Raw genomic sequence first — 23060 nt, 5'->3', positions numbered from 1 at the left:
GATTTAGACAGTTTAGGAGAGTAGTCCAGGAAATGGCTGATGAAATTCAACGTGAACAAATGTGAGGTCTTGCACTTTGGGAAAAAAAGAATACAGGCATGGACTATTTTCTAAACGGTGAAAAATTCAAAGCCGAAGTACAAAGGGATCTGGGAATGTTAGTCCAGGATTCTCAAAAGGTTAAGTTGCAGGTAGAGTCCGTGATTAAGAAAGTGAATGTAATGTTGTCACTTATCTCAACAGGGTTGGAATATAAAAGCAGTGATGTGCTTCTGAGACTTTATAAAGCTCATTAGGCCCCATTTGGAATACTGCGTCCAAATTTGGGCCCCACGCCTCAGGAAGAACATACTGGCACTGGAGCATGTCCAGCAGAGATTCACACTGATGATCCCTGGAATGATAGGTTTAACGTACAATGAATAGCTAAGGATCCTGGAATTGTATTCATTAAGAGTTTAGAAGCTTGAGGGGAGATCTAATAGAAGCTTACAAGATAATGCCTGGCTTAGAAAGGGTGGACGCTGGGAAGTTGTTTCCATTAGGCGGGGAGACTGGGACCCGTGGGCACAGCCTTAGAATTAGAGGGAGTAAATTTAGAATGGAAATGAGGAGACATTTCTTCAGCCAGAGAGTGGTGGACCTGTGGAATTCATTGCCACAGAGCGTAGTGGAGGCCAGGACGTTAAATGTCTTCAAGGCTAAGATGGATAAATTCTTCACCTTGCAAGGAATTAAGGGCTACGGGGAGAGTGCGGGGAAGTTGAGTTGAAATACCCATCAGCCATGACTAAATGGCAGAGTGGACTCCACGGGCCGAATGACCTTACTTCCACTCCTGTGTCTTATGGTCTAATGAAGCCAGTCAAGTAGTTGAAGTTTCAGTAGGCGAGCATTTTGGGGACAGTGACTGTAACACTTAAGTTTCAAAATAATTATGGAAAGGATAAGGATAGTGCACAAGTGTCTAATCTGACGGGAAGGCAATGGCCTAGTCGTATTAAATTGCTGACTGTTAATCCAGAGACACAGATAATGTCTGGAGACCCGGGTTTGAATCCCACCATGGCAGAAATAAAAAAAATCTGGAATTAAGAATCCAATGATCGCCATGAGTTCATGTCAATTGTTGAAAAACAAAATCTATCTGGTGCACCAATGCCCTTTAGGGAAGAAAACTGCCATCCTTACCTGTTCCAGCCTAGACTGAGAGCAGCTAACTGCAGTTAAGTCTATACAGTGGAGACAGAGAAGATATTTCCACTAGTCAGAAACACTAGGACCTGAGGGCTCAGTCTAAGAGTGAAGGGACAACTCTTCAGAACTGTGATGGGGATAATTTTCTTCAGCCAGAGGGTGGTTAATCTGTGGAATTTACTGCCACATAAGACTGTAGAGGCCAAATCATTGAGTGTATTTAACAGAGATGGATAGGTTCTTAATTAGTCAAGCGTTACAGGGATAAGGCAGGAGGACTTGAGAAACATTTCAGCCATGATCAAATTCTGCTCAAATACCTTCTGGTCTTATTTGGAAAGTAGGTGTCTTTTAAAAGTCGTACTGAGAGAATTCGGGGCCAGTGTCTGCCCTGTCTTTTAAGAGGGCCAGAGTCCAGGTAACCCTGGATAGTAAGGAATAGAGAGTTGATAAAGAAAAAGGAAGCATGCATCAGGAATGGTGCATTAAAAGCAGGGTAAGCCATTCAAAAGTATTGAAAATGTAGGAGGTTACTTAGATGGAAATTAGGAAGGAAAAGAGAGGCCATGAAATACCTTTGGCAGATGGGATCAAGGAAGACCTCAAGGCTTTCTATAAATATATTAAGATTAAGATGATTACCAGGGGAAAAAAAAAGAAAGAGTGGGACCAATAAAAGACCTGAAGGGCAAATCAGAGAGCCAGTAGATGGTGGCAAGGTTTTAAAATAAATACTTCATATTCATATTCACAGAGAAAAAAAAGACATTGTAGCTGGCAATTTCAGTTGGGATGAATATCTTGAACATGTTAAGATTAATAAAGAGGAGGTTGTAGTGATTGTAATGATGTCAGCCAGCTTGGCCTCATAGAATGAGTTCCCTGATTGGGGCTGTGGTCCAATCAGGGAGCCCTGGCTAACACATAAAAAGAGTGAATGCCAGGGATACTGTCACTCTGGTGTGTGGCTATGATGTAATACTTACTGTCAAGGACTGTTCACATGTAACTAGAGAGTGACTTCATGATGTGATACTGGCCCCTGGAGTTATGTCCGGGGTATTAGATGTTTTAGCAGGCGCACAGGTGCAAAAATCCCCAGAGCCTGATGAGGTGCATCCCAGGCTGCCGTGGGGCACAAGGGATGAGATTGCTGGTGCTTTAGTGGATATATTTAATACTTCGCTGGCCAAAGCTGAAGTGCAAGATGAATGGAGGATAGAAAATGTGGTTCCTTTGTTCAGGATGGGCAGTAGGAATAGGCCATACAATTACAGATCAGTTCATCTGACATCAAATTCTGAAGGACAGGATAAATCAATTCGTGGAAAATGAGGGATTGATCAGAGATAGTCAGCAAAGATTTGTTAGAAGGAGATCCTGCCTGGCTAAATTTTTTAAAAAGGTGCCTAACTATATTGATGAGGGTAGTACAATTGATGTGGTTTACATAGACTTCAGTAAAGCATTTGACAAGGTCCTACATGGAAGGCTGGTCTAAAAGATTAGAGACCATGGGATCCAAGGCAAGTTGGTAAACTGGATCCAAAAGTGACTTGCAAACAGGAGGTAAAGAGTGATGGTAGAGAATTATTATTGTCATTGGAAACATGTGACCAGCAGTGCATGACAGGAACCCAAGCTGGACTGTAGAAGGTTGAAGGAGTAAGTGGTTAGTACTGCCACCTCACAGTACCAGGAACCCAGGTTCGATTCCACCCTTGGGTGACTGTCTGTGTGGAGTTTGCACGTTCCACACATATCTACATGAGTTTCCTCCAGGTGCTCTGGTTTCCTCCCACAGTCCAAAGATGTGCGGGAAATTGCCCGTAGTGTTCAAGGATGTTTACATTAGGTGGGTGAAAGGGGATGAGTCTGGGTGGGATAGTCTAAGGGTCAGTCTGGACTTGTTGGGCTGAAAGCCTGTTTCCAGCGTAAGGATGATCTATGATCATGAAAATTGGGGGTGTTGTGTTGTCCTTAGTCAAGATAATGGCTTCAGTCGGACATTGATAGCAGATGAAATTTAATCCCAACAATTGCAAGGTGATGCATTTTTGGGGTCTTAAAAACAGAAGGATGCACACAATGAATAGTAGCTCCCTAGGAAGTATTGAGGTACAAACGAGCCTTGGTGTACACGCGCAAAGATCCCTGAAGGTATCAGTACAAGTAGACAGGGTGGTTAAGGCGGCATACCGGATGTTTGCCTTCATTAGCCAGGTTGTAGAATATCAGAGAAAGGAAGTCTTGTCACAACGTCATAAAACATTGACTAGGCCACAGGTGGAATACTGTATGCAGTTCTGGGCAGCACACTATTAGAATACATGACTGCACTGGAGATTCACTTGTATGCTGCCCAAGATGAAAAGTCTCATTTATGAGTAAATACTAGATAAGCTGGGTTTATTTTCCTTGGAACAGAGGAGGCTGAAGGGCCGATTGAGGTGTACAAAATAATGCGATGCACAAAATTATGAGATGCAGAGACAGTAGATTATGTGAATTTCTTCTCTATGTCAGACGTGATTAAGACCAGAGGGCATAATTTAAATTAAGTAGTAAGTGATTTAGAGGCAATCTGAAAAAGCCCTCTCGCCTAGAGGGTTGCACAAATACGAAACATGCTGCCCAAGATAGTGGAGGTAGCATGTATTCTTGCAATATTTAAGAATCATATGGATGAGTACTTAAAATGCCTGAATGTAGTAGGCTATGCACCAAGTGTATGAAAATGGGCCAAGTGTAGTTTAGTGTTTGTTGGTTAGCATAGACATGGCCAGCCTTGGGGCCTGCTTCTATACTGTACGACTCTAAACTTTGACAGTAAACTTCCAAGCAATGTCAGGATGGGCAATCTTCTTTAAATATATAAGCCAAAGTGAACATAAGCCCCTTAAAGTGAGAGACTGGGCAAACAATAATGGGGAACAAGGAAATGGCAGAGGAGTTGAATGAATACTTTGCATCAGTCTTCACTGTAGAGGACACTAATCACATTCCAAAATTACAAAATAATCATGATTTCACAGGCAGGGAATGAGTGGATGACAACCAAGCAGAGGAAGAGACTAGGAAGGCAGTTCTGGAGCCCACTATAACCATTTGTCCGCAAAACAGATATATCGCTTTGAATTTTATTGGGGTAAATAGCCTCTCATGAGTAAAATAGCAACAGCCTAATTCATTGCATCACGGTTAGCTCTGCTACGCAGAAGGGGAGAACTGTACATCAACAGGGGATTCAATTGTAAGGGAAAAGTCAGGTATTTGTGGCTGCAAATGATACTTCAGAATAGGATACTGTCTCCCGGGCACTCGGGTCAAGGATGCCACAGAGTAGCTACAGGGCATTCTGGTGCAAGAAGGTAAATAGCTAGTGGTCATGGTACACATTGGTACGACAAATAACACAGGTAAAGGGAAGAGATCCTATACGCAGAATATAAAGTTAAGCAGCAAAATGTAACACATCATCTCAAAGAAGGTAGTGATATCAGGATTGCTACCAGTGTCACATGCCAGTCAAAGTAGAAACAGCAGGATATACCAGGTGAATTCATGGCTTGTAAGATGGTTCAAGAAGGCAAGTTTCAGATTCCTGGGACATTGAGGCTGGTTGTGGTTGGGGAAATAGAGGCCAGAGACCTGCATAAACTGGATTAACAGCACCTGGGCAGGACTGGAACTGACGTCTTAGCAAGGGTATTTGCTAGAGCTACTGGGGACAGTTTAAAACTAAACTGGCAGGGGAATGGGAACCTGTACAGGGAGATAGAGGAGAGTGTAGTTGGGGCCAAAATTAAAACAAAAGTGTAAAAGTGACATGCAGAGAATTCAAATGCAAGAATAAAAAGGCCACAATGCAAAATAATGCAATCAACAACAAATAGGGGTTGTATACAGACCCCCAAAATGCAGGGGTAATATTGGGTATGGCATTAAACAGGAAATCAAAGAGGCAAGTAACAAATGTAACATGATAATTATGCCCACCTTTAGGCTGCATATAGATTGGGCAAATAAAATCAGTACCAATGTTGTAGAGGAGAATTCCTGGAATATGTTTGAAATGGTTTTCTGGAACAATATATTGAGGAATCAATTGGTGAAAATGCCATGCTAGATTGGGTACTGAATAATCATAAAAGAATATTTGCAACTGAACTGTGCAAGGCATTTCGGGCAAGAGTGACCATAATATGATAGAATTCTTGATCAAGATGGAGATTGACGTAGTTGATACTGAGACTAGGGCCCTGAATCTAAATAAAGGAAACTATAGGGGAAATAGGGGAAGGGCTAAATGAATATTTTTCAACAGTATTCACTCTAGAAAACGACAATGTTGTCGAGGAGAATACTGAGATACAGGCTACTAGACTAGGTGGGATTGAGGTTCACAAGGAAGAGGTATTAGAAATCCTTCAGAAGGTGAAGGTAGATAAGTCCCCTGGGCCGGATGGGATTTATTCTCGGATCCTCTGGGAAGCCAGGGAGGAGACTGCCAAACCTTTGGCATTGATCTATAACTCATTATTGTCTACAGAAAGAGTGCCAGATGACTGGAGGATAGCAAATGTGGTTCCCCCGTTCAAGAAGGGGAGTAGAGACAACCCTGGTAATTATAGACCAGAGAGCCTCACCTCAGTTGTTGGTAAAGTGTTGGAAATAGTCAGCGCAGTTTTGTGAAGGGAAGGTCGTGCCTCACAAACCTTATTCAGTTCTTTGAGAAGGTGACCAAACAGGTAGATGAGAGTAAACCGGTTGACGTGGTGTACATGGATTTCAGCAAGGCGTTCGATAAGGTTCCCCACAGTAGGCTATTGTACAAAATGCAGAGGAATGGAATTGTGGGAGATATAGCAGTTTGTATGGGAAATTGGCTTGCTGAAAGAAGACAGAGGGTGGTAGTTGATGGGAAATGTTCATCCTGGAGACCAGTTACTAGTGGTGTACTGCAAGGGTCCGTGTTGGGTCCATTTCTGTTTGTTATTTTCATAAATGAGCTGGATGAGGGCATAGAAGGATGGGTTAGTAAATTTGCAGACGACACTAAGGTCGGTGGAGTTGTGGATAGTGACGAAGGATGCTGTAGGTTGCAGAGAGACATTGATAAGCTGCAGAGCTGGGCTGAGAGGTGGCAAATGGAGTTTAATGCAGACAAGTGTGAGGTGATGCACTTTGGTAGGAGTAACCGGAAGGCAAAGTACGGGGCTAATGGTAAGATTCTTAGTAGTGTAGATGAGCAGAGAGATCTCGGTGTCCATGTACACAGATCCTTGAAAGTTGCCACCCAGGTTGACAGGGCTGTTAAGAAGGCATACAGTGTTTTAGCTTTTATTAATAGAGGGATCGAGTTCCGGAACCAAGAGGTTATGGTGAAGCTGTACAAAACTCTGGTGCGGCCACACTTGGAGTATTGCGTACAGTTCTGGTCACCGCATTATAAGGAGGATGTGGAAGCTTTGGAAAGGGTGCAGAGGAGAGTTACTAGGATATTGCCTGATATGGAGGGAAGGTCTTACGAGGAAAGGCTGAGGGACTTGAGGCTGTTTTCGTTAGAGAGAAGAAGGTCGAGAGGTGACTTAATTGAAACATACAAAATAATCAGAGGGTTAGACAGGGTGGATAGGGAGAGCCTTTTTCCGAGGATGGTGACGGCGAGCACGAGGGGGCATAGCTTTAAATTGAGGGGTGAAAGATATAGAACAGATGTCAGAGGTAGTTTCTTTACTCGGAGTAGTAAGGGAATGGAACGCTTTGCCTGCAACGGTGGTAGATTCGCCAACTTTAGGTACATTTAAGTTGTCATTGGACAAGCATATGGGCGTACATGGAATAGTGTAAGTTAGATGGGCTTCAGATCAGTATGACAGGTCGGCACAACATCGAGGGCCGAAGGGCCTGTACTGTGCTGTAATTTCTATGTTCTACGTTCTATAATGGTATGAGGTGCAAGTTAGCTAACACGCATTGGGTATCTTACTTAAAGGAATGGCAGTGGATAGGCAATGGCAAACATTTTTAAACAGTGCTTAGAAGAAGTGCAACGATTGTTCATTATTGCCCACCAAAACCTATGACATGAATGGCAGCCTAAACATGGCTGATGAGAGAATAGTATTAGATTAAGATTCAAAAACAGGCATACGACTGGTCAAAAAAATTGTAGACCTGAAGATTGGGGGCAATTTTGCTTTCAGTAAAGGAAAACAGAGGACTTACGGGGTATACACAAACTGATTATAAAAGCTTCAAAGGTTTATGAAGACAGAAAGATCGTTAAAAGATACATGTAGGGTTTCATAGTGGGCCAGTAAGATGATACATAACTGGCTTGGTCATAGAAGGCAGAGAGTAGAAGTGGAAGGGTAGATTGTAGATCTGTGACCAGTGTTTTTCTCTCTATATCTACATAAATGATTTAGAAAAGAGAACATACGTAGTCTGATTGATAAGTTTACAGACAACACAAAGGTGGGGAGAGCTGTAGAGAGTGAGGTTGATTGCTGACGATTACAGCAGGATATTGGCAGGCTGGAGGCTTGAGCAGAGAAACAGCAGATGAAATTTAATCCAAACAAATGTAAGGTTATGCATTTTGAAAGTTCTAATGTAGGAGGGAAGTATATAAGTGGTAGAATCTTTAAAAGCATTAACATACTGAGGATTTTAAGTGTACAGATCCACAGTTCCCTAAAAGTAGCAACACAACTTGAAGTGATCAAGACAGCATATGGCATGCTTGCCTTCATCAGTTACGGCATAGAATGTAAAAATTGGTAAGTCACGTTGCAGCTGTAAGACCTTGAGTAAGACCACATTTGGAACACTACATACAGTTCTGCTCGCCATACTACCAGAAAGACATGGAGGCTTTGGAGGATACAGAAAACGTTTACCGGGATGTTGCCTGGTTGGAAGGTATTAGCAATAAGGAGAGACTTGACAAGCTTGACTTGAACATCAGATGCTGAGGGGAGACCTGATAGGGGTTGACAAAATTATGAGAGGTATAGACAGGATGGATAGTCAGGGTCTTTTTCTGAGAAAAGTTCTCAAATGAAAATTAGTAGGAAACATACTTCCAAAGTTTAAGGCGGAAAGCTTAAAAGGGCATATGACAGACAAGTGTCATTCCCCCCAACACACAGGGTGGTAAGTGCCTGGAATTTGCTACCAGAGCTGGTGATAACAGCAGATGGTTGCAGGTGGTGATGGAGGTGGATACAATAGCAACATTTAAGAGGCATCTTAACAGATACATGAATAGGCAGGGAAGAGAGGAATACAGACTGGTTTTTGGTTTAGAAAGACATTATGTGTCAGCACTGCTTATGCAGTGTACTTTTAGTACAGCGTGGTGTTTCACTTGGAGCTGGTATACTTGCTAGCCACCTTTGTCACCTCCAATACTATAGCTGCTAGTGAACTAAGCATTGTCAAGACTGGGGTAAACAAATTTTTAATCAGTAAGAAAAGTCAAAGCTTATTGGGAAATGGCAAGCAAATGGAGTTGATAATTATCAGATCAGCCATGATCTCACTGAAAGGCTCAATGGGCCGAATGGTCTTACTGCTGCTTCTCATCTTATGGTCTCCCTCACAATTATCTTTTACTGTCAGATGGCAGCCGTTCAGGATTGTGGCATTCATACCTAGTCATCCAGACATACACTTTGATTCTTACTTGTTCCATTACCACACTGCAGTCTGGCACAAATATTTATGACATTTAATTGCTCCTCTCTTCCACCCTATCACTGACATTCCTTTTTGTTTCAAACTACATGTATGCATTTTGAGCACAAAATACAGATGGATTCTACTAAATGTACGTCTCATTAAATTTTAGACCAGTTAAGGATATCTTCCTGTTCCGTGACAATGAGCTCATTTTGGTCCTCCAGTTCTTTGATTTTCTTTTCAAATGATTCGTGTTCTGCCTTTAATCGTTCTACAGTTTCTTCTTTCTCTTCACTTACTCTGGGTGGGGGGTGGGGGGAGAAAAGTATGTAAAAACAGAAGAATGAGGATTTAGCTTTTGTCTTAACTGAAAACAGGTGAACTTAACTGTTTACAAACAGGTGAATTCAGAAAAGTAAGCTACTCAGCGCCCCCTTCAAGCTCCACCATTATATTAGATCGTAGCTGATAGGATTATGCCACATTCCTACCTGCACCTGATAGTCTTTCACCATGTTACTCATCAGGAATCTAGCTACCTCTGCCTTAAAAACAAAGACTCCACTTGCATCACCTTTTTACGAAGTTAAGCACTTAACTTCTGTTTCAATGAAAATTGGATTACTTTAGCTCTAATTTCACCCTAATAAGTGTTTTCTTCTGCAATCACAATGTAGAATAGATATCATAAGAGCATAAGAACTAGGAGCAGGAGTAGACCATCCGGCCCCTCGAGCCTGCCCCGCCATTGTGTAAGATCATGGCTAGTCTTAAAGACTCAGCTCCTCTTATCCGCCCGGACACCATAACCCTTAATTCCTTTACTGTTCAAAAATTTATCTAGCCTTGCTGTAAACACATTCAGTGAGGTAGCTTCAACCATTTCACTGGGCAGGGAATTCCACAGATTCACAACCCTTTGGGTAAAGAAGTTCCTCCTGACTCAATTCTTGATTTATGAAGAGACAGCTTTAGTAAGCCAGGGCAGTGATTAAATGCTGCAAGCTTTAGCTATTAAACACAAGGACAAACACAGTTTAACAACTGGAATTCCAATAGGTCCCAAGAAGAAAAAACCGGTTAAGTTTGCTTGGTTGCCATTTCCTTCAACCAATTATTTCTACCTGTTAGTACAGTTTCCAGGTCAAAGATGACCAGGTTATTTTTACCAATATCTAAAATTTCTAACTGATCACATTACAATTGACACCAACTCTTAAAAGTTATTTGAATGTTTTTGAGAAGGAATTACATATGGCTCTTCGGACTAAAGGGATCCAAGATATGGGGAGAAAATAGGAACAAGATATTGATTTAGCTGATCAGCCATGACCAAATTGAACAGTGAAGCAGACTTCATTGGCCTACCCCCACTCTTATTTTCTATGTTTCAGTATTTAAAAATAAGGGATCACACATTTAAAACAGAGATAATGAGTGTTTGTGTCTCTCTGAGGGTAATGAACCTTTGGAACTTTTATTCAAAACACAGTGGGAGCAAAGCCTTTGAATATTTTTAAGGCAAAGGTGGATAGGTTTTTGATAAGCAAGGGGCATATATGGGAATGGGGTGTTGAGTTTACAATCAGAATAGCCATGATTTTATTAAATAGCAGAACATGCTTGATGGGTGGGGAGTGGGGAGCAAAACAGCATCTTTATCAACTCAAAACTGACTGCCAATCCCATATCTGCTCCATTATTTCTTTGCACTTGCAAGTCAGGGCTGATTTGCAAGTTCCTGTTTAGGGAAAAATTTCAATGAAATGGGGAACACAGGTATGGGAAAAATTGATTAGCTTTTGACCAAGATATGGATCTGGATCCAAGACATTTTCAAAGGATTAGCTAAAATTGAGAGAAATAATGGATTTGCCTTTTGTACTTAAAAGAATGTTGCAGATTGCTTTATTCAGAATGTCATTGTCCTGGAACAAGTGGGTTATCTCAGATGTTGTGGGCGAAATTTGTCATAGCTGTCAAAGTGTGACCAGTGTTGTCAGAGCAAGTTGTTGAATATGGAGCAGCCTCCCTAAGTGAAATGGAATCTCGTTATTAAAAAGGATTTTTACTTAACATGACAGTTAATAGAATATCAACCCAGGGACTGCAACCAAGAGAGAAATAAAAGGAGTTAAAAAAAGCTATGTGTTAACTAATAACAAATGTATTGCTACAACTCAAAGGGAAGGAATGGCCTAAAGGTATTATCACTGGACTGTTGATCCAGAGACTCAGGTAATGTTCTGGAGTCCCAGGTCTGAATTCTGCCGTGGCAGATGGCAAAATCTGAATTCAATAAAAATCTGGAATCAAGAGTCTAATAATGACCACGAATCTATTATCAATTGTCAGGAAAAACCCATCTGGTTTACTAATGCCCTTTATGGCAGAAAACTACCATATTTACCTGGTCTAAACTACAGGTGACTCCAGCCCGACAGCAAAGCATTTGACTCTTAACTGCTCTCTGGGCATTTAGGTATGGGCAATAGCCTAGCCAGTGATGCCCTCATCCCATGAATGATGTTTTAAACATTCTGAACTAATGTTGTTAAAGCTGGTCACTTTTCTTACATTAACTCAATCACAACTTGAACTGCATGTACAGGGCAGCCTATGATGATGCTACATGCAATGATACATTTTAAAATTACTACAAAAAGTTATAAAAGACGGTTATAAAAAGTTATAAAAATTCGGTCAACAAATATTTCAGATTCTACATATAATCATCCATTCAGCCACTCCTCCAGCATTTGGTAAGATCATGATTGGTCTGATTGTGTCCCCCACTTTATTATCCTATCTAGACCTGACACTCATTCTGTGGCAATCAAGAAGCTATAAAACTCAACTTTAAAGATATTCAGGAACCTCTGTCCATAGACCCTGGGACAGACTAACAACCAATTAAGACAGAAAATCAAACCCCACATCAGTCTTCAATGGGATACTATTTTAAAACTGTATCTTTTAGTTCTAGTCTGTCCCATAAAGGGAAAGCAGCCTTTCAGCATCTACCTTATCCAGTCCCTTCATGATTTATATTACAATACAATCATTTCTCATTAAGACCAAAAACTTTTTTCAGAGGATAACACCTTTATCCCAGGAATCAGTCAAGTGAAAGTTCCCTTTACTGCTTCTGGTGCAAATATATACATTAAGGAGACCAAAATCATACAGGTAGACCCTGCTTTACAAACATGCAACTTATGAATGCCATCCCACACAATAGGCATCCTTCACCACGATTGGATCAGAATCGTGGAACTCTCTTTACTTACAGCAGTATAGGTATACCTACGTCCTAAAGACTGCAAAAATTCAAGGCAGCAGCTCACCATCCCTTCTCAAGAACATTTAGGAATAAAATATTAGCCTAACTAGCAATGCCCAAATCCTGTGAATGAATAAAGACACAAATAAATTTTATCTGTGTCATGTTTCTTCCCATTTCAACAATTTGTTAAATAATAAGATTATAAGAAGTCAGAACAGGTGTAGGCTATTCAGTCCCTCAAGCCTGCTCTGGCATTCATTAGGATCATGGCTGATCCGACATTCTTCACTTCCACTTTCCTGCATTTTCCCTGTAACTTTAGATTCCCCTATGGATTAAGAATCTCAGCTTTAAGAATATGCAAGGATTTTGCTGCTATAGCTCTCCACAGTAGAGAGTTCCAAAGATTCATAACCCTCAGAAGAAATTTCTCATCTCAGTTTTAAGTTGGTACTCCTGTCATTAGCCTCTTCCTTCTTTATTGTATTTTCAAGTTTCAAGTACACATCCATCTTGTCATCATCAAAAGCTTTAACTTTACCCAGAAGTCTATGAAATGGCATCTTATCAAATGTCTGTTGAAAATCAGAATAAGTAACAGCAACCTCACTATCAAAACTCTTTGAGAGTTCATCAGGAAGCACAATTACATTAGTCAGGCACAATTTGTTTTTAACTAATATTACCTTCTAATCCAGGCTTTTATAAGGTGGCTATTTTGTCCAAGGTTATGATTCCCAATGAAATTGCTAATTCTTCTGTGCACATTTCTTGGTTCCAATCTTACTTCATATTTTTCCTGTCACCCGATTTGTCATCATTCCCAAAAACATGTTTTAACTCTTCCAAGGGATTAGAGTCATGGCACGATGGTCCTTCTCACCAGATTAAATATATCCTCCTCTTCCTCACTGCAGGAAATGTAGTTTCTTCCTAGATCATTCTCATCTCCTATTGGCTTTTACCTGGCCAAAAGATGGACGTGATTTAGCAGCTGCTTCCTCAGCCTTAATCTACGTCCCATATCGAGCTGGTGTTGGACTGGAATGAACAAAGTCAGAAAATCACACATATAGTCCAACAGGTTTAATTAAAAATACAAGCTTTTGGACAGAGCCTCAGTCTTTCTTCAGGAAGAAAGGCTGAGGCTCCGAAAGCTTGTGTTTTCAAATAAACCTGTTGGACTATAACCTGGTGTTGTGTAATTTCTGACATGGCACAAGGTGTAGACAGTGATGGTCAGAAGCTCCTTTTCTACCTGACCTGTGTCCTATAACTGACACGAATAAACACCATTTCCTTTCCTCAGCAGCTGCCTCACCCACAACCCAGATTGGCAGTAGCAAACAAGAACAAGTGGATGCAACAAAAAAGCAAAACATCAGAACATAGAACAATGCAGCACAGAACAGGCCCTTCAGCCCTCGATGTTGTGCTGGCCTGTGAACTAATCTAAGCCCATCCCCCTATGCTATCCCATCATCATCCACATACTTATCCAAGGACTGTTAAACAAATGACAAGAAATGGAAAACCCACTTCAAAAATGGGAGGTGGGGAGGAAAAAGAAATATATGAAATGAGATAAGGAGAAGCGAAGAGAAGCAAAATGAATTACGGAGTGAAGTATAAGACAGAACAGGAGACACAAGCAAAAGACAGTCACACACAAGCATCAATAAAGCCAGGTTGATAAAAGAATGACTTCAATTTGCTTCAAAGAGATGATTAGATGTACTAGTATATTATAAATCGAGAATTGCGCATACTTGTGGGATCAGTATTTTTTAATTTTCAAATCCAGACTTATTGGCACATTGGATACTTGGTAACAGCTCAATTCATATAGACAATAGAAAATAGAAATACGTGCAGAAGTAGGCCATTCGGCCCTTCGAGCCAGCACCACCATTCATTATGATCATGGCTGATGTTCCACAATCAGTATCCTGTTCCTGTTTTATCCCCATAACCCTTGATTCCACTATCTTTAAGAGCTCTATCCATCTCTTTCTTCAAAGTATCCATTGATGTGGCCTCCACTGCCTTCTGGGACAGAGCATTCCATATATCCACCACACTCAGGGTGAAGAAGTTTTTCCTCAACTCTGTTCTAAATGGCCTACGCGTTATTCTTAAACTGTGTCCTCACACATCAGCGGAAATATGCTTCCTGCCTCCAGTGTGTCCAATCCCTTAATAATCTTATATGTCTCAATCAGATCCCCTCTCATTCTTCTAAACTCAAGTGTATACAAGCCCAGTCGCTCCAATCTGTCAACATATGACAGTCCAGCCATTCCAGGAATTAACCTCGTGAGCCTACTCTGTACTCCCTCAATAGCAAGGATGTCCTTCCTCGAATGTGGAGACCAAAACTGCACACAATACTCCAGGTGCAATCTCACCAGGGCCCTCTACAGCTGCAGAAGGACCTCTTTGCTCCTGTATTCAATTCCTATTGTTATGAAGTTCAGCATGCCATTAGGTTTCTTCACTGCCTGCTGTACCTGCATGCTCGCTTTCACTCGCTGATGTACAAGAACATCTAGATCTCGTACTTGCCCTTTACCTAACTCGACTCCATTTAGATAATAATCTGCCTTCTTGTTTTTGCCAAAGTGGATAACCTCACATTTATCCACATTAAACTGCATCTGCCATGCATCTGTCCACTCACCTAGACTGTCCAAGTCACTCTGTATTCTCATAACATCCTCCTCACATTTTACACTGCCACCCTGTTTTGCGTCATCAGCAAATTTGGTAATATCACTTTTAATGCCTTCATCTATATCATTAATGTATATTGTAAACAGCTGCGGTCCCAACACCGAAGCTTGTGGTATGGTACCCCACTGCTCACCGCCTGCCATTCCGAAAGGGACCCATTTATCACTACTCTTTGCTTCCTGTCAGCCAGCCAATTTTCAATCCAAGTCAGTATTTTTCCCCCAATACGATGCACCCTAATTTTGCTCACTAATCTCTTATGTGGGACTTTATCAAAGGCTTTCTGAAGGTCCAGGTACGCTACATCCACTGACTCTCCCTTGTCCATCTTCATAGTTACATCCTCAAAAAATTCCAGAAGATTAGTCAAGCATGATTTTCCCTTCGTAAATCCATGCTGGCTCTCAACTATCTAGTGCTATCCAAAATGAGTCGTAATTTCATCTTTTATAATTGACTCCAGCATCTTTCCCACCACTGACGTCAGGCTAACCGGTCTATAATTCCCTGTTTTCTCTCTCCCTCCTTTCTTGAAAAGCGGGACAACATTAGTCACCCTCCAATCCACAGGAACTGATCCTCAGTCTATAGAACATTGGAAAACGATTATCAATGTGTCCACAATATCTAGAGCCACCCCCTTAAGTATCTTGAGATGCAGACCATCAGGTCCCGGGGACTTATCAGCCTTCAGAACTAACAGTCTATCCAACACCATTTCCTGCCTAATACAAATTCCCTTTAGTTCATCCATTACCCTAGGTCCTTCAGCCACTATTACGTCTGGGAGATTGCTTGTGTCTTCCCTAGTGAAGACAGATCCAAAGTACCTATTCAACTCTTCTGCCATTTCCTTGTTCCCCATAATAAATTCACCTGTTTCTGTCTTCAAGGGCCCAATTTTAGCCCTAACCATTTTTTTTCTTTTCACATACCTAAACAAGCTTTTACTATCCTCCTTTATATTTTTGGCCAGTTTGCCTTTGTACCTCAATTTTTCTCTGCGTATTGCCTTTTTAGTTATCTTCTGTTGCTCTTTAAAAGTTTCCCAGTCGTCTGGCTTCCCGCTCATCTTTGCCATGCTATACTTCTTCTCTTTATCTTTATATAATCCTCAACTTCCCTCGTCAGCCAGGGCCACCCTGCCTCCCCTTAGGATTTTTCCTCCTCTTTGGACCGAACTGATCCTGCACCTTCTGCATTCTGTTAGTAATGTTATTTATATTTTTTCTAAATGGATAAAAATGTTCAGGTTTCAATCATTTGACAATAGATGGCACTGCTTTGTCTGTTCTGGCCCTGCTGCTCCTCAGTCCAGAGTTCAAACCTTTAAAGCAGAAGACTAAGCAATTTAAAGGGCTTATTCTACACAGTTTATTCTACAGTGTATCTCAAATTGTATTGCAATGAATTTTAAAACCTCCCAAACTCTCATCCACATCCATCTAGCAGGACAAGAGCAGCAAATACATAGGAACACCAACTGCAAGCTCTCCTCCATCCTGACTTAGTTCCTTCAATGTTGCCGAGTTAAAATCCTGGAAGCCCCTCACAAACAGCGTTGTACGTCTATCGACAGCAAGTAGACTGCATGATTCAAGAGAGAGCTCTGCACAAGGTCAACTAGAGACAAGCAATAAATGCTGACCCAGCCAGCACCACCCATATCCCACAAGTGAATAGAAAACAAAAATCACTGCTACACCCTTCCATTTCCTAAAATCAATTATTTCCCCAAAACTGGAATATCTGAGTGCAGTGACCACTCACTTCCACCACCACTGCCAGACTTCCAAACACAAAAACTTCTATGGGCCCATTTACACCTTTGCCTGTGCTCCCAAACATCAATGCTACCACAGCCTGCACTCCTACTGTAAGAGGCATCCCAAATACTTACACTCAAACTCCAGAACCACCTTCCTCAAACAAAACTGGTAGCACACAGATGAATGGACAGAATGAATACAGAACCAATCTAATTCAACAATGTTTGAGGTTGAACAATAAATGTTGGCCCAGGCAGCAATACATACATCCCTTAAATAATTCTTTTTTTAAAAAACGCACGCAAGGAGACCTTTAAGGCCATTGAGCCAATGACAGCTAATGGAAGAGCAACTGAGCTGATACCAGCACATCCTTTGTAACATTATGCTTACAATGCAGGGAGGGCAGAGAGATACTGGTAACTGAAGTGAACTGAAACTGCAAGAAATTATTTGCAACATAGACAAATGCAAGATATTCCACCTTGGAGCTAAAAGGATGGAATAGAGCTCTTCACAAATGACATAAAACCAGAAACAAAGGTACAAATAGACTTGGATCCAAATAAAACAATCATAAATTTAATCAATGCACACACAAAATATTCAAGACAACAAATGACCCTTTTCTCTACAGGACTAGGATTCAAGGGCCAGGAGTCATACTGGACCACACTTAGAGGACTACGTGTCGTTCTGAATATGAGAGATGTGGAGGTGTTGGCATGGTAATATCGCTGGATTATTAACTCATAGAATCAGAGATATATAGCACAGAAAAAGGATCCTTCAGCCCACTGTTCCTGAAATTCACAGGACCAAGTGAATTCTCTGCACCACAGGTTTAAATTCAAACATGCTAGCTGCTGGAATTTACACACAATTAAAAATACATCTGGAATATAAAGCTGGTCTTCATAATGGTGATCATGACAACAAATATCAATTGCTGTAAAAAATCTCACTGATGTCTTTTAGAGAAGGCAACCTATCATTCTTACCTAGTCTGATTTACATGTGACTCCAGTCCCGCAACAACACAGGCCAATAAATCCCTGGGGCCTGTCAATCTACGGAGTATTTAAGGAATTGGCCTCAGAAATACTGAATACACTAGTGATCGGCTTGTAAGATTCTATTGACTCTGGAACAGTTCCTATGGATTGGAGGGTAGCTGACATAACCCCACAATATTTAAAAAAAAGGAGATAAAGAGAAAGCAGAGAATTATACAGCAGTTGGCTTGACATTAGTAGCAGGGAAAATTTTATAGCAGGGCACTTGGAGAACATTGACAGGATTGGCCAGAATCAGCATGGACTCAGTAAAGGGAAATCATGTTTGACAAATTTCGAAAGCTAGCAGAACTGATAAGGAGGAGCCAGTTGATGTGGTTTATCTGAGCTTTCAGAAGGCTTTCAATAAGGTCCCACAAGAGATCAGCAGGTAAAGATATAGTGATAGAGATAACAAGGTGTAGAGTTGGATGAACACAGCAGGCCAAGCAACATCAGAGGAGCAGGAAAGCTGACGTTTTGGGCCTAGATCCTTCTTCAGAAATGGGGGAGGGGGAAAGTGTGCTCTGAAATAAATAGGGAGGGGGGGGGAAGGCGGATTGAAGATGGATAAAAGGAGAAGATAGGTGGAAAGGAGACAGATAAGTTAAAGAGGCGGGGATGAAGCCAGTAAAGGCGAGTGTAGGTGGGGAGTTAGGGAGGGGATAGGTCAGTCCTGCAAGGACGGACAGGACAAGGGAGCAGAATGAGACTAGTAGGTAGGAGATGGAGGTGGGGCTTGAGGTGGGAAGGACAGACAGGTTAGGGAGTCAGGCATGAGCTGGACTAGTTTCGGGATGCGGTAGGGGGAGGGGAGATTTTGAAGCTTGTGAAATCCACATTGATACCATTGGGCTGCAGGGTTCCCAAGCAAAATAGGAGATGCTGTTCCTGCAAGCTGCAAGTAGCATCACTGTGGCACTGCTGGAGGCCCAGGATGCACATGTCATCTGAGGAATTGGGGGGGGGGGGGGGGGGGAAAGAGTTCAAATGGTTCGCGACTGGAGGACTGCAGTTGGTTAGAGCGAACCAAGCATAGGTGTTCCACAAAGCAGTAGCCTCCGCTTGGTTTCCCAAATGCAGAGGAGGCCACAACAGGAACAGCGGATACCACATTAGTATTTGTGCAGGTGAACATCTGCTTGATGTGTAAAGTCTTCTTGGGGCCTGGGACAGGGGTTTGGGGGGGGGGGGGGGGGGGGGGGGGGGTAAGGGCAGGTGTTGCACTTCCTGCTGTTGCAGGAAAAAGTGCCAGGTGTGATGGGGCTGGAAGGAAGGGAGTGTGGGGTAGACAAGGGAGTCACAGAGAGAGTGGTCCCTCTGGAAAGCAGATAAAGGATGGGGTGGGAAAAATGTCTTTGCTGGTAGGGTCGGATTACAGATGGCAGAAGTGTCAGAGGATGATGTGTTGGATCCGGAGGTTGGTGGGGTGATACGTCAGGCTGAGGGGGATTCTGTTTTGGTTGTTATCGCCGGGAGCCGGTGTGAGGGATGAGTTGCGGGAAACACAGTTGAGGGCGTTCTCGACCACTGGGTGCGGGTTGCGGTCCTTGAAAAATGAGGACATCCGAGATGTTTGGGAGTGAAATGCCTCATCCTGGGAGCAGATGCAGCGGAGGTGAAGGAATTGGGATAGGGGATGGCATTTTTGCAGGGAGGGGGGGTGGGAGGAGGTGTATTCTACGTAGCTGTGGGAGTTGGTGGGCTTGAAATGGATATCGCTTTCCAGGTGGTTGCCAGAGATGGAAACAGAGAGGTTGAAGAAGGTAAGAGGTATCAGAGATGGTCCAAGTGACCTTAAGCTTGGGTGGAAGGTGTTGGTGAAGTGGACGAACTGTTCGAGCTCCTCGTGGGAGCACGAGGCGGCACCGATACAGTCATGAAACGTAACAGAGGAAGAGGTGGGGTTTCAGGCCAGTGTAGCTACGGAAGGAGGATTGCTCCACATAACCTACAAAGAGGCACACATAGCTTGGGCCCATGTGGGTACCCATGGCCATCCTCTTTGTTTGTCGGAAGTGGAAGGAATGAAAAGAGAAGTTGTTGAGGGGGAGGACGAGTTCAGCTAAGCTGATGAGGGTGTCAGTGGAGGGTGACTGATTGGGCCTGCGGGACAGGAAGAAGCAGAGGGCCTTTAGGCCGTCTGTATGGGGAATGTAGGTGTATAGGGACTGGACGTCCAACTTGTCCCCTAACTTATGATTTCTCCCACCTATCCCCTCCTCCCACCTCAAGCCCCACCTCCATCTCCTACCTACTAGCCTCATCCTGCCCCCTTCACCTGTCTGTCCTCCCTGGACTGACCTATCCCCTCCCTAATTCTCCACCTACACTCACCCTTACTGGCTGCATCCCTGCCTCTGATTGTCTGTCTCCTCTCCACCTATCTTCTCCTTTATCCATCTCCTATCTGCCTCCCCCTCTCTTATTTATTTCAGAACCCCCTTCCCCTCCCCCATTTCTGAAGAAGAGTCTAGGCTCAAAATGTCAGCTTTCCTGCACCTCTGATGCCACTTGGCCTGCTGTGTTCATCCAGCTCTACACCATGTTATCTCAGATTCTCCAGCATCTGCAGTGCCTACTTTCTCTCAAAGATATATTGATGTTTGTTGAAAGGAGATGCATAGGGCGGCATGGTGGCTCAGTGGTTAGCACTGCTGCCTCACAGCACCACGTATGCAGATTCAATTCTACCCTTACGCGACTGTGTAGCGTTTACACATTCTCCACGTGCCTGCATAGGTTTCTTCCAGGTGCTCCGGTTTCCTCCCACAGTCCAAGATGTGCAGGGTAGGTGGATTGGCCATGCTAAATTGTCCATAGTAAACAGGAGTGTTTGGGTTAGACATGGGAAATGCAGGGGTAGAGGAATGGGTCAGGGTGGGATGCTCTTCGGAGGGGCGGAGCGAACCTGTTGAGCTGAATGGCCTGTTTCCACACTGTAGGGATTCAATGATTATGATCTACGTGCATATTACAGACACTGTCAACCTGAACTTCTGGGGAGAAAACAAAAGTGACATAGAACTCATTCAGGATTTTGTGAAATTACTGATAATCTGCTGAAATGTTGAGAGGAGTGGGCAAAGGCCCAAAAGGCAAAAACGGTTGCTGTCAATGAATTTGCATCCATTGTGCTCATCACTGGTGTTAGGATAGTCAGCATTTACTATTTTCTTCTCCCAAATTCTGTAGTTAGTTTTGACTTGAAACAAACTCTTGTTTCATTTCAAAGATGCTGCCAAGCAACGTTTTGTTTTTTCATCATGGGAAGATTTATAATCTGCAAAATTTAATTGGATATAATTCGTAAGTTGATTGTCAGTGTTATAGGGCTTTATATTAATGCCCTAATAAAATCTATATTGTGAAGATGCAAGTTGTGCTACAAAAACTCACCTTGCAAGCTCTTTGATTAAGTTAGCAATGCGCCTTTTGTCCTCTGGGCAAAGATCCTTCAAAGATGCACTCTTGGTACCTTTGTGCTCCTTCATAACCTGTTTCAAGGTAAAAGCCAAGAAGCTAGTTACACTTCTTCTGGCACTAACTCCTTATCTTTCCCCAGAACATTTTTTTTGACGTGGAGGTGACGAAGGACCAGTGCTCTGAATGCTTGTGATTTCAAATAAACCTGTTCGGCTTTAACCTGGTATCATGTGACTTTTGACTTCAACTTTTCTGAAATCATCTGTACCATAAGACCTACATGCTGCTTCAAGAGTCAACTCCTTGCACCATGCTAAATGAATCAATAAGAACTAACATTGTCAGCAACAAATACGGTCTCAGCCCTCTTTTCTCTGGCCCTTCTAATTCATCACATTAAAGACATCTTTTGATGGACGAAAGGGCATAAAATTGGGAGGAAAGAACAATCCCAAGGACCTTGGCAAACTGATCACTTGGAGGACTTTTAGATTATTATGGTGACCCTCCCACTAGACATTGCCACGTCATTGTGGTCAACTACGTAAAGATAGAGTGAAGTCCACTGCTTTGACTCAGGGAAGTGGCAGTCTCTAGCACAGTAAACGAAGGCAGTAACCTGAGAAGGCTCACAGTTTGATGCCCTCTATTTGATTCAAGCCCTATCAGCCAGCCTTACTTTATGTTTCTTTCTACTTTGAATCCCTTTTCAAATAGTCAGCCTCAACAGATCATGGCTATCCATAACCATCTCAGTTATCGACAACTGCCACCTTCAGATCTCATTTGTACGCTTCTTTGTAGTAGAGGCATAGATGTCCTGGAGATTGTGATTCAGTATCCAATTTACTATATGGAAAATCTTTGGATATATATGACTGTATTCATCAGATGAATACAGTCAAGCTATTATAATTGTCATTAGCTTAAAATCTAGGTGTATACTGATGGAATTAGCATGCTCCAGGACATCTGATTCGGTGGCCTTCTGCCACAAAATAAATTGCTGGAGTCTTCAACCTTTCCTTCCGCCTAGCATAAGTTGACCAGATCTCACATTGGAGAGGAGTCCATAGAGTACACAGGCTTGGTACTCTTGTAGTTTGGTGGTGTCTTAAGTTGCAGATTCTCAATATGGAATGCAGCATCATTGAGGAACACATCTCTGATGAAGACTTAGCACACCTTTGTCTTGGATTTCAGGTGAGCAAGGCTAAACAGCATTTCATCAGTTCTAGTATGCGAGTAGACATGCTCTGCAGATGACAAGGCGGCAACAGGAGGAGAATATACCAACAATGCGGGTACAAGAATACAACCCTACTTGAACAAACTGCAAAGCACAAAGGGCTCCAACCTTGAAATTTCATTGGTGAACTTAACTAACACCTTGTCAATGGAAAAAAGGAAACTGATTTTTGAGCACCTTCAGAAAAACGTGGTGTTTAGAAGAGTGGTGGGGGGAGTAGAAAGTCTCAAAAACCTACTCGATTCGAACAGGCCCAGACAGGCTAAATGCAGGGAAGATGCTCTCAAAATCAAAGGAGTCCAGACCAGAGGTTAAAGTCTAAGGATACGGCATAGGACACTTAGGTTGGAGATGACAAGAAGTTTCTTCACCCAGAGAGTGGTGAGCCTATGGAATTTGCCAGAGAATTTGAGGCCCTAATAGCATGAGCTCTTATTTGCAGCCAAGTCTTACCAACAACCTATGTCAGGCTAATCAGCAAATAATTTCCCATCTCCTGCCTCCCTCCTTTCTTAAACAGGAGTATTACATTCGCCATTTTCCACTCCTCTGGGACCCTCTCTGAATCCAGTGAATCCTGAAAAATCATCAATGCCTCTAACAATCTCTTCACTATATCCTTCAGAACTCTGGGGTGTAAACTAGGCTTCTTG

General features: G+C 42.4%; 1 protein-coding gene across 4 annotated transcripts in view; it reads right to left on the bottom strand.

Annotated features, from left to right (window-relative positions):
- The window catches only part of kiaa1328 (KIAA1328 ortholog), a 170349-nt gene that overhangs the window by 124971 nt on the left and 22318 nt on the right, over positions 1-23060 (bottom strand). For all 4 annotated transcript variants that reach the window (XM_048532160.2, XM_048532132.2, XM_059649178.1 and 1 more), the window contains 2 exons: positions 21132-21229; positions 9074-9189 (listed from right to left, as the gene is read on the bottom strand). In XM_048532160.2, coding sequence (XP_048388117.1) covers positions 9074-9189; positions 21132-21229 — 214 coding nt within the window. The remainder of the gene's footprint in view (positions 1-9073; positions 9190-21131; positions 21230-23060) is intronic.

This window comes from Stegostoma tigrinum, chromosome 1 (genome assembly GCF_030684315.1).
Source record: "Stegostoma tigrinum isolate sSteTig4 chromosome 1, sSteTig4.hap1, whole genome shotgun sequence".
Classification (NCBI taxonomy): Eukaryota; Metazoa; Chordata; class Chondrichthyes; order Orectolobiformes; family Stegostomatidae; genus Stegostoma; species Stegostoma tigrinum.
Note: the sequence above shows the minus strand (reverse complement) of the source record. Positions and strands in the feature narration are given on the sequence as shown.